We start from the raw sequence: 16009 nt of genomic DNA on the forward strand, positions 1-16009 counted from the left end.
AACACCCAACTCCACCGAACGGTTCCAAACAAGCCAACGAGCATTTAATAGGCACCTACTATGTGGCTGGCACTGAGCTAAGCAAACACACCCTTATCATACCCTCTAGTCCCACATTAGAAAATAACCCCACCGTTACATCTTTCCCTTAAATAACATCTGCCTCCTTCTGCCTTCCGTTTCCTGAGCTCCATCTCACATCCTAGCTCCAAGCTGCACCAGCTCCTCGCAGACCTCGCTGCGCGTCTCGGCGGCCGATACTCTAGTGAGGGAGGGGGAGGGTGTGGCCTAATCCAGCCCACCTCCACCTCTCCTCCCCAGGTAGGAGCGGCGCCAAAGAGAGGGGGCCGGAGAGGACTGGGAACTTTGGCTCCGTTCTGGTCCTGGAAAGGCTGCAGACATTCCCTTGGGAGGCAGCGAAGGTAGAGGGCGCCCGTGGTCCCCGGCGCTGCCCCCATGATGCCAATGCCGGGCACCCCGTCCGGTCCGGAGAAGCCGGCCGAGGCTGTTGGGGGGCAAGCTCTGTGGTCTTCCCGCCCGACCCGCGGGCACATGTTGTGTGTTGTGTCCCACTCCCTGCCCTGTTCCCCAGACCACGGTCCCCTCTTTTTTCGCCTCGGGGATGCCCGCGCGCCCGGCTCCCGGCGTCAGCGGCCACGCGACGGCTCCTCGCCCCGCCCCCTGCCTCATTCCCTCCGGAGTCCGTACGCGGAGCGGCGGTTGGTGGCACCATAACGGCCCCCGCAGCCCACACTAACGGACCGGGTCGGGGTAAGTGGCAGGGAAGGCACGGGGCTGTCGTAAAAGTGTCGTGAAAGTGCCCGCCCCTGGCCACCCTCGAGGCCACCTGGACGGAGGCGGAGGCAACTGGTCGTTCGAAGACGACCATGCCCATGTGTCCGCACCCGGGGACGCGGCCTTGCTGTGAGGCTAGCGGGTCGTGAGGGCGACCGAGGACTTGCCTTCATGGAGAGGCGGCTCTCCTGCGCTTATTCTTGCTGCTACTTCTCCTCAGGCCGCTGAGGCGACTTCCGCGCTCTCCCCGCCGGGCCGCTGCGGCCGCCGCCTCCGGGGCCATGCTGCCAGCCTGGCTAAGCCGGGGGTCCCGGGGGGTGCTCCAGGGCGCCGGCCGCAGCCTCTCGCTCACCCCCCGGGCCCGCAGCCCCGTGTCTCTGGAGCGGGTGGCCTCTGTGGGGGCCAAGTTCGAGCAGGAGCCCGCCGAGGAGCCGGTGGGGGCAGCCCGGCGGTGGTCTAGGGCGAGCGGACTCGAGGAGCTTCTGGCAGGCGCCGGGAGGCGGCCCCGGCCCACCTTGAGCCCGGGCCCCGCCGCCTCCTGCGGCTGCTGGGGCCTCCTACCCACCCACTGGGGACTGCTCCGGTCCGCGCCGGGCAGCCCCCGGCCCGGAACCGGGGTCGCGGCCGGCCTGCGGTTTGCGGGGTCCGGCCGAAGAGGACACAGCTCTGGATGGGGAAAGGGAACCCCGGAACAAACGCCAGAAGCCGCAGGTGCGAAAGGAGTCTTGAACTCGGCGTGGAACCAGCATCCCCCTAGCCTGGTAGGTAACCGGGCGGGCGACCCCGCGCCCCTCCCCCAGAGAGCGGGTAGGGTCTCTGCCAGTCTCTGCGCGGGCAGAAAGCGCGCAGACCCGGGCCTGAAGTGAAGAGCCCCGCGGGCACGCGCCGGTCTGTCCGTGAACTTGTTAAAATCTGCGCCTACGGGAGCGCACGTGCGGTTCATGGAGCGGTGACCAGCGTGCAGCCTCCAGGCTGGGTCATCCACAGTGTCACTGGCAAGATAAGCCGGACTTCAGCCCTTCCACCCCCAGGCATCTGTGGAGACCTGCGCTTGGGGAGCTACCGGAGCCGAAAAGTGGTTTTAGTCTTTGGCATTAAACAAAAGATTTTTAAGTGAATTCTTTTTGTTAAGGAGTCAATAAAAGGAAATAAAATTTCAGGGACGCAGCAAAGCTGACTGACTTAATTCTAAGCGTATGACTTTGGTTTTCAGCTATATCCCCAAAAGACTTAATTGCTTTTAGTTCTAATTAAAGCATTTGTATCTTTGATTTTTTAAATAAAATGAAACTTCCCTGCTTGTTGAGATAGGAAATATTCTGCCACTTTTTTTTTTCATTTGTTACCTGGTATCCGTTAAACGTTGACCAAACTTTAAGGCAGTCAACTCGGTTTTAAAGGAGAACTTTTGTTGTCGCGGTAGCGGGTCTCACCCCGATTGTTACATCTTCAATTGTTATGTCTTCAATGGCCCTCTATTAGGCCATTCCATCAGATGTGCACCATGAGTTGAGGTAACCACATCAAGGCAGAAGTATAAGCTGCCTTAAGAGCTAAAGCATGTTGGCATTTGAGTGCTGTATGATTTGAGGTTGCCATATCCTGGCAGAAGTTCCTTCAGCCCTTTCTCGAGCATGACACAGGTTGAGTGTCATCTGGTTGGGTAATCTGAGATTAGCTTCTTTAAATTTTTGAGAGTTTTACAAGTTTAGCTTAATGATTGTGAATTAATTTGATAATGTATTCCTACAGACCTGAATTACATGGTGGAAACAAACTCCTTTCACTGTTAACTTGGGATCCAATCTAGCTTCTTGAGTCATAATTATCAAATTAATTTACCTGGATATACAAGACTGTTTATCCTTGCTTATTGTATCATTAGTTCCCCCATGAGTAATTCTTAAGGTTTTTATTCCGCTTTTGGTTTTTGTTTTTTATTTCCTTACCCTCAACCATCAAGTGCTTTATCACAGTTTTATTCATTATCTCATTGGATATGTTTAACTTGCTCCATACCAAGCTGTGCCTGGAAATGTATGTCTTTGTTCTTTGGACTGTGGCAGTGGAAAAGAGAGCGTGACCTTCTAACTTGAGTTTGGACACACTCCCTAAATTATGTAAGAGGGCCCATTCAACAAAATCTATTCCACAGTTATTTATTGAATGTCTACCATGCACCAGGTGGATTATGGTAGGCGCTGTAGGATAGGTAACTGGGGGAGGGGAGGATACAGAGAGAAGATAATGTGGCCTAAATAAATGTCTGGTCACTTGAATTACAGAATGACAGTCTTATAAATTGTGAGTTTCACTGTAGAGTACTTTTCAGACATTGTGTTAAAAAAAAAAAACTAGGTTTAAAAACATTCCTTGCCAGATTCTGTTAGAAACATGTAGTACCTGCAGAGTACCCTTTTTCTTAGACTCTTTCAGTTAAGATTTGGTTTTTCAGATGTGTCTTCCAAGTCTCCATGAGGCACCAAATAATGAAACAATAATGGGTCTCTGGGTGGATGAGAAGAAAATTCCATTAGGGAGTTAGGAGTAGCAATTCAGAGCCAGGTTTCAGGAAAATCATGTTAATTTCTGCTCTACCATTTGCAGCTGAAGCTTTTAAAAATTGAAATGCTGTCACTAGAAAAATTTCTTGCCAAAAGTACGGGAGCTTCTTGAAGGCAACTACAAATCAGCTATTTCGTCACTGTCAAGTTTAGATAACTATTTGTACCTTTCAAATCATTTTCAAGATGAAGCCTAAATGCCAACATAATGCATGAAGATCTGCTAAGGGAAGACATTTGGTGGAAGAAATTAGTAGGGAGGCCCTGAATTTTAGGGTGGGGTGCTGTTTAAATTTAGTTTCTTATAAATTCTTTAAAATTGTTCTGGATTGTGTATTTTCCTTAACTCTCAGCAGGGCATCTGGGTAGAGATATTCTTTAGACCAGCCTTCAAGGCCTTGCTTAATGGTACATTTGTAGCTTTATTTTATATCCTTTGACATACCATGTCTAAACTGGGCTAATGATTGTTACACAAACAAAAGCCATGCATTACTGCTTCTGTGCCTTTTCCTCATTCTACTATAACCAGTGGATGAAATGCCCTCCTCCTTTCGAAATCTCCACCTTTTGAAATTGCATCCTTTAGCAAAACTGAAACAAAGCTCCTTCTGAAACCGTCTCTGAAAGCAGAAACTATTTGTTTTGTTTTTTTTTAGTAATTTGTGTTTGCATCTTTTTCTCTTTCTGCCTCTCTCTTCTTAATTTGACCCACTTCTACTTAGGAGGCTGCTTCTAGAAGCACCCAGATGCTGTCTTGTTTATATTTCCCATTATCACTTAGCACAGTGTAACCCAATTGATAGCTAGTGGGAATTCAATAAATTTTGGTAGACACAGAACTAAATTAATAGTGGCTCAGGTTAAAACACATCGTCTGTATGATCTTGATCATTGGTGGGGAGGGAAGATTCTGCCACATTTTTGTTTTCTGTTAAAACCAGTCCCTTAATCTTTTTAGGACGTGATAGTACTATTTTAAAGGTAAAAACAATTAAAGTATATATTAATTTTTAACTTTCTTGTTTTTCTGTTCCAGTATGAAAATCCATGGACAATCCCAAATTTATTGTCAATGACAAGAATTGCCCTGGCCCCAGTTTTGGGTTATTTGATTATTGAAGAAGATTTTAATGTTGCACTAGGAGTTTTTGCTTTAGCTGGGCTAACTGATTTGGTAAGTTGTAATGTGTCCACAAAAATTATAAAATGATATTGAACCACTGTAGTCATTTATTAAAAGGGCCACTAAATGTTGCTGTAATCATCAGAAAAATCTGTAAAATTTGAGGTCAGTACTGTTATTAATCTCTTAGATGCATCTCAGGTGGTAGTAATTCTCAGGTAATATAAATTTAACTGTTATTTCAGTAACATAGTACTCTAGTATACAGCTCTTGGGCATTTTTGAGGTGTGTTCATGTCTAAATAGTTAATTTTACCCTTATAAAATGTTATGTATATTTTACAGATGAAGAAATTGAGGCACAGAGAAATTAAGTCAATTGCCTAAGATTACAGAGCTAGTTAGTAGTTGAGCTGGAACTAGAACTCATGTCTTATGATGCTCAACCCTGTGCTCTTTCTGTGAGACTATACTATTCCACTATTCAGCCAGACTGCTCTGGTTTCTGTGTGTGTGTGATTTTTTTATGAAGAAGTTATCTTGTCTTGGATTGGTTTGTCTTTTTACTTACCTCACTGTATATAACATTCGAGCTACTAAATAATTATTGACTAAACTAAAGCTTTTCTTATAGTTTATAAGTGTACTTGAGTACTCTTATTATACCTTTGTAGTTTACCAGATTTTTTCCTAGTGGATGGCCCATTATTCATCTATATCTACAACATACAACTTTTCACTAAGGTGATAATAGTCTACTGTTACTTTGCCAACATTCTAATATATTTAGCATGTTCAATGAAGATACAAAACATTAAAAACAAAACATACACCCAAAATAAAGATTCTAATGCTCTAAAACCTTATTTTTTTCATACACTGTTCAGATCATGTATGAATGTATTTTCTTAAGTCTAAATCTATACCACCAATCAAGTTTGTGCTTCAGAATTTAATTTGTCTAACTTCTTTTGCAGTAGTGAACAAGAAAATAATATTCTGTATCAAAATTTTCGATCAGAAAGCATTTTTCTAGCATATTTTTATGTAACATGCTAAAGAGAGATCAGATTGTCAGTCAGTCCATCTCAAAACATTATTGACCAACCCTACTCCATGCCAGGCGGTATGCTGAGCACTGAGGATGTACAAAGAGGCAAAAGATAATTCCTGCCCTCCAGGAACTCATAATCTAAAGGGGGCAGGGACACAACGATATATTAAAAGAAGGAAGGACTAGAATTAAGAGGGATTGGGAAGCACTTCCCATAGGAGATGGGATTTTAGTTGGGACTTGAAGACTGGGATGCTGCTAGGTGGAGCTGAGGAGAGAGATTCCAGATGTGGGAAGGCCAGCGTCACTGGATCAAATAATACTTGGTGGGGAGTAAGGTATAAGAAGATTGGAAAGATTCAAGGGGTAAGGGCTTTGAATGCTGAGCAATGGATTTTGTATTTGATCTTGGAGGTGATAGGGAACCAGTGCAGTTTATTGATTAGAGGAGGTGAGATGGTTGGACCTGCACTTTAGGAATATTACTTTGTTAACTTGAATGGAGCATGGATTGGAGTAGAGAGACCTGAGGCAGGTAGACCCACCAACAGGCTATTCTGTTAATTAAGGCATGAGGTGATAAGACCTGGACCAAAGTGGTGGCAGTGTCAGAGGAGAGTCAGGGGCATATTTGAGAGATGCTGCAAAGGTAAAATTAACAGATCTTGTTAATAGATTAGATAATGGGGGTGAGGAGGGTGAGAGATAATGAGGACTCCAGGATGACAAACTCAGGTTTCCATCCTGGGTAACCGGGAGGATGGTGTTGCCCTATATTGTAATAAGGAAGTTAGGACATGGGGAGATTTTAGAGGGGAAGATAATGAGTTCACTTTTTGACAGGTTAAATTTAAGATGTCTACTGTATATCCAGTTCAAGATTCTGAAAGGCACTTGGAGATGAGAAATTGGAGGTAAGCAGATAATTTGAGGAAGAATAGGTAGATAAGAATCATCAGCATAGAGATGGTAATTAAATCAATAGGAGCTAATGAAACCACTGAAGTTACTGAAGTAGTATGGAGGGAAAGGAGAAGAAGACCCAGAGCAGAACCCTGTGGGACACCTAAAGTTAGAGGGTGTGAAAAAGATGGTGGTCTGATAGAAGAACTAGAAGAAAATGGTGTCCCAAAAACTTAAAGACGAGAGTATCTAGAAGAGGGTAATCAACAGTGTCAAAAGCTGCCTAGAAGCTGAGGAGGATGAAGAATGAGAAGAGGCCAAGAGATCATCAGTGACTTGGAAGGGAATTGTTTCAGTGGAATGATGAGGCTGGAAGCCTCAGGCCTTCTTGGGGGTTGTGCCTCATACAAAGACGGAGGTCGTTGATGGCGTGGAATATGTGAATAACCAAACAAGCAATAAAAATCATATATAACTAAATCAATGTATTACTGGTATTAACAAGCCAAACTGCACATCTAGATTATTGACATAGTAGAGAAATGATGGAAATTACAGGTTTAATTGAGCAATTTTCAGAAGCAAAATATACAACGCTGAATTGAAGAAGTATTGTTGGAGTGTATAACATCAAATTTTAATAATATTTTAGTTGATTTTATGTTTTTTAAATAACGTGTATTTTTTGCTTAGCAATCCAGGAACACTGCTTTATTTTTGATAAGTGATCTCATACAGAATTAACAGATTGCCATTAGTGATTTTTTTCTGGTGTATATAGCTGGATCTTGTAGCTGTGAAATATCTCTTGTAGATTAATGATGACATTTGTTTTAAAAAACAAAAACTCTTCTATTTTCAGTTGGATGGATTTATTGCTAGAAACTGGGCCAACCAGAAATCAGCACTGGGAAGTGCTCTCGATCCACTTGCTGATAAAATACTCATCAGTGTCCTATACATTAGCTTGACATGTGCAGATCTTATTCCAGGTAAGAGCTCAAAAATAATATTCGGTATTGTGGTAAGTTTCTTACAAAATTACATAGTCATAGTCTTAATGTTTTTAACTGGACCTGTGATTTCTTGGGTTTAAGGAACTTAGTGTCAGGAAACACCCTCTACCAAAGTATATCAGCAACTGACTTGCAACTTATAGCCTTAATAATAGTTGCCTGGGCCTCAGGGGTTAAAATTCTTTGCCCAAAATCACGTAAAACCACTATGTGTCAGAAGCATGATTTAAACACACATCTTCTGATTCACAGACTCTTATCAAATATTTAATGTTCTTTCTGCCATAATAATATTGTGATAAATTCTAATAATAGGCCGTGGATTTCTTTTGATAAGAAGAGTTTGATTCAAAAGTTTTCCCAATTTAAATTTTTCACCAACAAAAATAATAATTGTTTGGTTATAGAACCATATTTGTTCTTCCTTAAAACTTAAGCTGAAGTCAGTTATTATTTCTTTAGGAGATTGAATGCTCAAACTTAATTATCTATCTCAGGCAAATTTTTTTGGCAAACAATTCAAGCTATTCGCTGGGAGATACTACAAATTATTTTTTAATACTATTTTATTTTTTCCCAGTTACATGTAAAGACAATTTTTAACTTTTTTTTTAATTTTGAGTTCCAGTTTTTCTCTCTCCTTCCCTTGCTGCCCCCCTTCCTGAGATGGTAAGCAGTTTGATATAGATTATACATGTTCAGTCATGCAAAACATATTATCATATTACTCACATTGTGAAAGAAGACACAGATCCAAAGGGAAAAAACACACACAAAAAAATACTATGCTTCCATTTGCATTCAGACTCCACCACTTATTTCTCTGGATGTGTAGCATTTTCCATGAGTCCTTTAAATTATCTTAGATCATTGCATTGCTGAGAAGAGTTAAGTCATTCACAGTTGAAGTGTATAACATTTTGCCGGTTCTGCTCAATTCACTTTGCATCAATTCATGCCTGGGTTTTTTTGAAATTAGCCTGCTCATCATTTCTTATAGCACAGTAATATTCCATCACAATCATATATCACAACTTGTTTAGCCATTCCCCAGTTGATGGGCATCCCCTCAATTTCCAATTCATTGTCACCACAAACAGCTGCTTTAAATATTTTTGTACAGAAAAGTCCTTTCCCCTTTTTGAATTATTTTAAAATAACTTCTGCATTTGTATTTTCTGAAGCACATTACGGTATTTTTTTTTCCTAATAGATGACTACATAAGAAAAATGAGAACTCTGGAATTTTTAATATTTCTGCTATATTTCATATCTGTATTACACAAAATTCTATTCAACTCAACAAATGTTCAGTGTATGCCTACTGTGTGCAAGACACTGGGCTAGTCACTGGCAATATAAAAATTGGAAAACCTAGATGGCATAATGGACAGAGTGCTGGAGTTGGAAGCAGGAAGGCCTAAGATCAAATCCTGTTTCAAAAACTTTGTAGCTTTTTATTTATCCTCTATCTGACTCAGTTTCCACCTCTAATAATGGGGATAAAAATAGCATGTACCTCCCAGGGTCATTGTGAAGATCAAATGAGGTAATAAATGTAAAGCATTTTGTGAACCTTTTAAAGTTCCAGATAAATTAGCTATTAGCTTCTTGAAGAACTTTCAGTCTAATTAGAAGATAGAGCATATATGCAAATAAGCTTGATCCAAAATAAAATGGAATAAAGGCAAAGGAGAAGAGAGAGAAAAGTTCTCTAAGAAAATGTAAGGAGATTATTTTTTTCAGCTGGGAGATCAGAGGCTTTTAGGTTTCATGAATGTAGGAATATTATACCTCACTTATGTTGACATCTTAGATAGATTTGAAACATTAGATGCTCACTCGTGCCAGGTACCCTGTTGTGTTGTGGATACGAATACATACAAACCAGGAAGACAAATTACTGTCCTCCAGGACCTTGCAAGTAATGGGGAAGGACAGCACGTAAGAAGGGTACTGTCAAAGTGAGGAAGGGGACAGTTGACACAGCGTGCTATGGCAATCGAAGTAGTGAGAGGGTGGCTTCACTACCGAGAATAAAGTAGAGACTCTGAACAGCAAAACATCTCAAAAACATCCATGTACAGTACCTAAGTTCATCTTGTCTCTTCAACAAGCATTTGTATACTATAGAATACCTAGTTAAATTTAAGTAAGGTATTGTTATTTAGAAGAGGCCTTCTCTTCAGCATTCAGTATATTTAGATATAGCCTTCCTCACAGTCCTGAGAGGCTCAGTTATATTTTCCTAACCCAGGAAACCAATCAATGGTAAAAGTGGGAGATAGAGTATTTCTTAGAAGCAGACCCCCTGGCAGCAAGAAGTAACAGCTGAAGACCCTGGGAAGTGAAGGGGAAGACATTAAAAAATCTTTAAATAGCCTCTGGGACTTTTTAAAGGTGCATACATCACTAGCCCTTGAGGGCATCATGGTATTACCACACAGTACAATAATGCTGAGGTCATCAAGAAAAGGTTATGGTCTCTATAATCTATGAAGATGGAGAAATGATTCTAGAAAGTTTTACATGTACAATGATTAGAATTTAAATGTTTTGGCATGCAGGAGAGTAAACTGCATTTAATCTGAAAATTTATGTAGAATACTTTCCCTGACAATACTAGTAAATGGGTGTTAAAGAGGCATTTATTAATGTTGTCAACTGGGCAGAACCTGTCTCACTTGTCGATGGCTGGAGTGGAACAAAGCAGGCTAGAGAAAGAGTCAGGAATCAAACAAATTTACTTTCAAAGTGTGGGAAACGGCTTGCAAGCAGAGAGGCAGATTAGATGCATGTGCCAGGGTGAGGGGATCCTTATACTGACAGTGAGGAGTAACAGCAACGATGAGACGAGTTTGATTCATGGCAGGGCTTCATGACTGGAACATGGGTGCTTGTCTGAACTCAGAGAACACCTGGTTCTGGTCAAAGCAATATAGTAATTATGCGATTTTGCCAGAGGGTGAGTGTAAAGGACTGTTGTTATGCCAAGCTCAGGGCACAGTCTGCTTGCTGGGCCTTAGCTCTGGAAAACAGGGTGTTTCCTAATATCTTGACAATGTATATGTTAAGATGATTTCATTTTTATTTTTCAGCTTCACTTACTTACATGATTATTTCAAGAGATGTAGTGTTGATTGCTGCCGTTTTTTATGTCAGATACAGAACTCTTCCATCACCAGTAAGTAAAAAATATATTTTATGTTAAAGTGAGATTACTTAAAACCTATATAGAGAAAAAATTTTGTAAAGACCTCAGTCTTAAAGTTACTGACATACAGTGAGGTCTATTTATTGAAATATCTTTTGGTGATGATTTTTAATCCCTTAACCAACTGATTCAATTAGTGGTTTATCTTTTTTTTAAAGCATGCATCATCATGCTTCATAAAAGAGATTAAAGTAATTGCTTAGTAACATGAAAATACAAGTAAATTTAAAATGCATAGGAACTTATTTTATAAGTTTGAATATCACAGACTTATTAAAAATTGTGTTTTAAGGGCAAAAGCAGGCATGGAGTTAATTCTGCTTAGGACTACTGTGAAGCATTTGCCTGATCTCTAAATCACCAGCTAAATTCTAACTAAATATAATGGATTTTTTAAAATGTCACTGACTTTACTATTTTTAATTCTCCAAACTAAAAGTACTGATTCTAGTAAGAAATAAAGTACGGTATTAAACAGATGTTTTGTTATGCATTCAATTTATTTAATCAAATGATTCTATTCAGTTCTTGATTGCATAAAGCAGGACCCTGATATATGATTATACTATTGCAGTTATTACTATTTATATCTTATTCTATAGATTATATATAACATTTGATCATAATAAGTTTCTAAAAACTGTCATTTTTTTCTTTTCAAAAACAAACTAAATATCCAAACTTTTATTATCACTTTCACAGCGAACACTTGCTAGATATTTCAATCCTTGCTATGCCACTGCTAGGTTAAAGCCAACATTCATCAGTAAGGTAAGGACAATATAAACTCTTTCAATTCTTTGTCTTACACTCTTTTTTATCTCCTTTACTATTATGTTGTTCATTCCCAATGATAAAGATGCCCTAATTTTTTTTTTCTATAATGAAAGAGAATCTTTGATAATCAACAAAAATCTTTTGTTGTAGCATTTTTCTATATTAAGTGTAGGTCCTTGGATCTGCTGGAACTAGTGATGAAACATAGCTTCTCATTTAATGAATTAGCTAGCAAATGATAAATGTTTATGACACATTAGAAGAAAATGATGTCACCTACATACTTCTATCTCACTCTTTCCTTCTCAAGTTCCTAGATCTTTGTCAGTCTTATGGTTAGTTTTATTGGGAGATTAGGAATTTTGGTGGACTCTTTAAGGTGATTTATATGTTTGAATTGGAGAGGGTGAAGAGTGGAAGGGTAATTGCTGCTTGGAGAAACAAAAAACATTTCTTCTGCCTTCCTACAATGTAAACATCACATATAATCTACTTTTATTTGTTACTATCACATGCAAAGGAACAGGAAGAAGCATTATTTCATAGCACACTATCAAAATACTATAACTATATGCCCAATTTGTTCGGCTGGATGCCAGGATGCAAAAATTTCATCGTTTCACAGTAACTTCTACTTACTAGCAATATGCTTTTTTTTTTTTAACATGAAGATGATATTTCCATAAGGGTATGTATGTACTTGGAACTGCTTCTCTGATAGTAACAATTTGCTTTGCTCTGTCAATGCCCCATCTCCAGTTGGTTAGATTGGAGTCTGGCCTTGGAACAACTAACTGGTCTACAGGGGGATGGAAACCATATCTTTGTTCTCGTAAATATCATGTTGTAACCAACTTAGCTAACCTGCTGTGATGGAATTTTAATTTTAACTGTATTGTTTTGGCTTCTAATTGGAAGGGAGTAACACTAAAAAGCAGGTGATTCAAGGAAGTATAAGGACAAATGTTTCAATGTCTTATCCTTATATAGGTAGGCCAGGTAATGATACTAATAATAAGAATAAAATAGTTCATAGTATTTGTTATATACCTCTTCCATGACCACAGCAACCCTGTAAACTTCTTGGGGACAGGGACCATGGATTTTCTAAACTTGATTGCTTCCCCCTTGGCTTTTACCCCCATCACTTAACACACAGTGTCTTGAGTATGTGGATGTTTAATACAGTTTTGCTCTTGTTAGTAAAAATATCTTTTTGAAGTAGTTCTTTTTTTTTATTGTTACCTGGTTGAAAAAGTAGTAACATAATACAAATTATGGTCTTTTCCCCTTGTCTACACCACTTCCCATATTTTCTTTCTTCATCATTGTCTCTTCTGTATACTCCAGTCATAGAGTCAGTATGTTCTTTGTTCCCCTTTCTTAGTCCCTTTTCCATGCCCATATATTAGGGACATCCTCCCAACTCGAGAAAATTTGCCTCAATGAGGATAAGGAACGAGATGAATGTTTACCATTGTTGGGTCAGGGGATGGGTGGTGTAGTGAAAAGATCACTGAATTCAGAAGCCCTAGGTTCTAGTTTTGGTTCTGCTATTACCTTGTTTAGATAAATTATTTCATTTCTATATTACCCCCATTTGAACAGTGGAGATAATAATGCTTGCCCAGTTCACTCCATAGGGCAGAACCTGTTTTATTTTTGTTTTTGTATCCCCAGTACCTACCACAATACATGACATATAACAAGTAGCTTAATAAATGCTTGTTGATAGGGTTGTGCAAATAAATTGAGATCATGTGAAATCAGTTTGAAAAATTATTAAAGCAATATACAAATGAAAGATACTGGTATTATTGCCAAACTAATGCTATTCTCACATCATTTGTAAACCTTTGATAAAATTAAATAGCTAAAATTTCTTTAAAAGAAAAGTTGTATACACATGCTATCTTTTTTTTTTTGTATCTAACATTAGGAATATTTCAGTTCAACATCTAACATTTGGTGGATACTCTGCCTTAAAACAGCCAGTTTCATTGTCTATTTGTATGCTACATAATTGAGAATAGATCGAGGTGGCCTTGATTTATTTTTTGCTTAAACATTTGTTTTTCTGTAGGTGAATACAGCAGTTCAGTTAATTTTAGTGGCAGCTTCTTTGGCAGCTCCAGTTTTCAATTATGTCGACAGCATTTATCTTCAGATACTTTGGTAAGGTAAAATTTTAATTTATCACTCTGAGAATTTTAATGTCTTGGTAGTTTTAAAAATTATTTCATCTGTAGTGCTTCTTTGTCAGCAGTATCAACAATATTGATAATTGTAGCATTGAAAATGTACGAACTTTATAAGTACTAAGTGTTGTAGCAGATTGTGATATTTATGTATACTTGGCAGTTGTGTGGAAAATTTTTTTAATGAACACAGCTTGTATCAACAGATCAGTCACTTTCCCACAAATAATCTCTCATAGTATTTTCCTTGAAAAATAAGTTAATCAAAATTGCCTGTAGACTGATTGTACATGCTTATTTTATTTTCTGCTATTTGTTAAGAGAAAGTAGTGACGTATGCTTGAACCTTGATAATTTGAAACCAGCATTAGTATATTTTATTATTTCCTTTTAATATGTTCTTCATTTGCATTGTTATGCAAGTAACATATGGGTCACTCCTTTGGTTTTGCTTTATTTTGCATGATTCATACAAATGTGAAATTACTTATTGGGGCAGCTAGGTGGTACACTGGATGGGATGCTGGGCCTGGAGTTGGGAAGACCTGCATTCAAATCCAGTCTCAGACACTTACTTGCTGTGTAACCCTGGGCAAGTCACTTAACTCTATTTGCCTGCAAAATGAGCTGAAGAAGGAAATGGCAAAACACTCTCTATTATCTTTGCAAAGAAAACTCCCAAAAGGGGTCACAAAGAGTCAAACATAACTGAAAACAACTGAACAAGAAGTTATTACTGATTGCCATACAATTTTCAAAGTCATCCATTCTATCTTTCAAATATTTGACTGTGTTTGATGCATACAACACAAATCTTTTTTTTAATGCTTAAAAGATCATTTGACTTTATTGTCTTTTGAAAATTATGCCTACAAAACTTTAGTTAACTCTCTGTAACTGATGGCAAATCCTAACATTTCATTATCTGAGGGTTCATAAAATAAGAAAAAGGGAGCTTGGTATAAGGCAACTATATTTTTTATAATTGTTATAACTTGTATTTCTTTTTTCTTCTTACTTCCCCTACAACAAAAGGTGTTTTACAGCCTTCACCACAACTGCATCAGCCTACAGTTATTATCATTATGGCCGGAAAACAATCCAGGTGATAAAAGGCAAATAAATGTCATCCATCGTTATTAGCTGGAAAGCAGTAAGACATCTACATCAGAACCAGCTGGTAATCTACAGGAGTCTCCCTTTTTTGTTAGTTTGGAAAAGACTTTGTCAAAACATAAACCATGTCAGTGTCATCCCAATTGAAGTCAAGTGCATTGAAATTAAGCTTAAATCATGTACTGTATATATGTGGAATTTTCCAATGTATTTTTAAATAAAAATATAATTTGGAATTTTTTATTAGATTTCTTAAAGTAATTTACAATTCACCAATTATTGTTAGTCAATTTTGAATTTTTTTAAAGAAATATTTCCTGAAAATATAGTCTAATCCCTGGTTCCCTTGTTCATTAAATAGAATTTTCATTCTTAAGAAAGCATTATATGTTACCAGGTCAGTGAAAGGGAAGGGAATTAGATTTAATGTGAACTTACCTACAACTTAAGTATTTTTATTTTTCAAATCTCTGGCCTATAGCAGTTGATATGAATATGTCATTTGTTAGTTTAGTCTGGTGATATGTTATGACAAGCTAAGTTATAAAGAGAATTTAAGATGCAGTGTGTTTTGAAAATAAAGTCAAACACATACTACAGTATTGAGGTTCATGTTAAGTCTTCCAAAATCTTTGATGCCTAATAGTTTATTTGTTATTTATGTCAGGATAATGAGTAACAGAATAGTTATAGCTTAACATAGGGGAGTTCATACCTATTACTGTTTGCTACCTAAGGATCAATGATTGCTTTATGACTTTGCACTATGTTCCTAAAATAGACAAGTTTTCATAATATTAGAACTTGTATTCATGTGATATATAAATAATAATTTAAAGATGTGTATTTTTCCAAGGTTTTTTTTAAACTTAAGGAAATCTTGTTTTCATGAAGATAATAAAGAAATAAAATAGCAGAGAATACTATTGTTTCTTCAAAAGCCTACTGATTTCCTTGATGCTGAATTACCAACAAATCAGAAAACTTTTTATTTCAAACACTGAAGTTTTTAAAGATATGTGGATCACTGGTAAACCAAAACTGAAATGTTCATAAAAATGAACTGGAAAAGTAGAGTTTGGCAAATTATTTTAGTTGCTTCTTTCATTGCTGCATGAAGAGGCAGGTAGGTGGTATAGTACATAGAACACCAGACCTGGAAGCAGGAGGACCCAAGTTAAAAAATCCAGCTTTAGACACTCATGAGCAAGTCACTTAACCTGTGCCTCAGTTTCCTCATCTGTAA

At 38.5% G+C, this 16009-nt stretch overlaps 1 protein-coding gene across 1 annotated transcript; it reads left to right on the forward strand.

Moving 5' to 3' along the window:
• Positions 1-674: 674 nt before the first annotated feature.
• CRLS1 (cardiolipin synthase 1) lies at positions 675-15689 on the forward strand. Its single transcript, XM_036750559.1, has 7 exons — positions 675-1556; positions 4399-4536; positions 7305-7434; positions 10557-10642; positions 11375-11443; positions 13533-13624; positions 14683-15689. The coding sequence occupies exons 1-7, from the start codon at positions 1077-1079 to the stop codon at positions 14768-14770; spliced, it is 1083 nt and encodes a 360-aa protein (XP_036606454.1). The 5' UTR covers positions 675-1076; the 3' UTR covers positions 14771-15689.
• The last annotated feature ends 320 nt before the right edge of the window (positions 15690-16009 follow it).

Source organism: Trichosurus vulpecula, chromosome 3 (assembly GCF_011100635.1).
Source record: "Trichosurus vulpecula isolate mTriVul1 chromosome 3, mTriVul1.pri, whole genome shotgun sequence".
Classification (NCBI taxonomy): Eukaryota; Metazoa; Chordata; class Mammalia; order Diprotodontia; family Phalangeridae; genus Trichosurus; species Trichosurus vulpecula.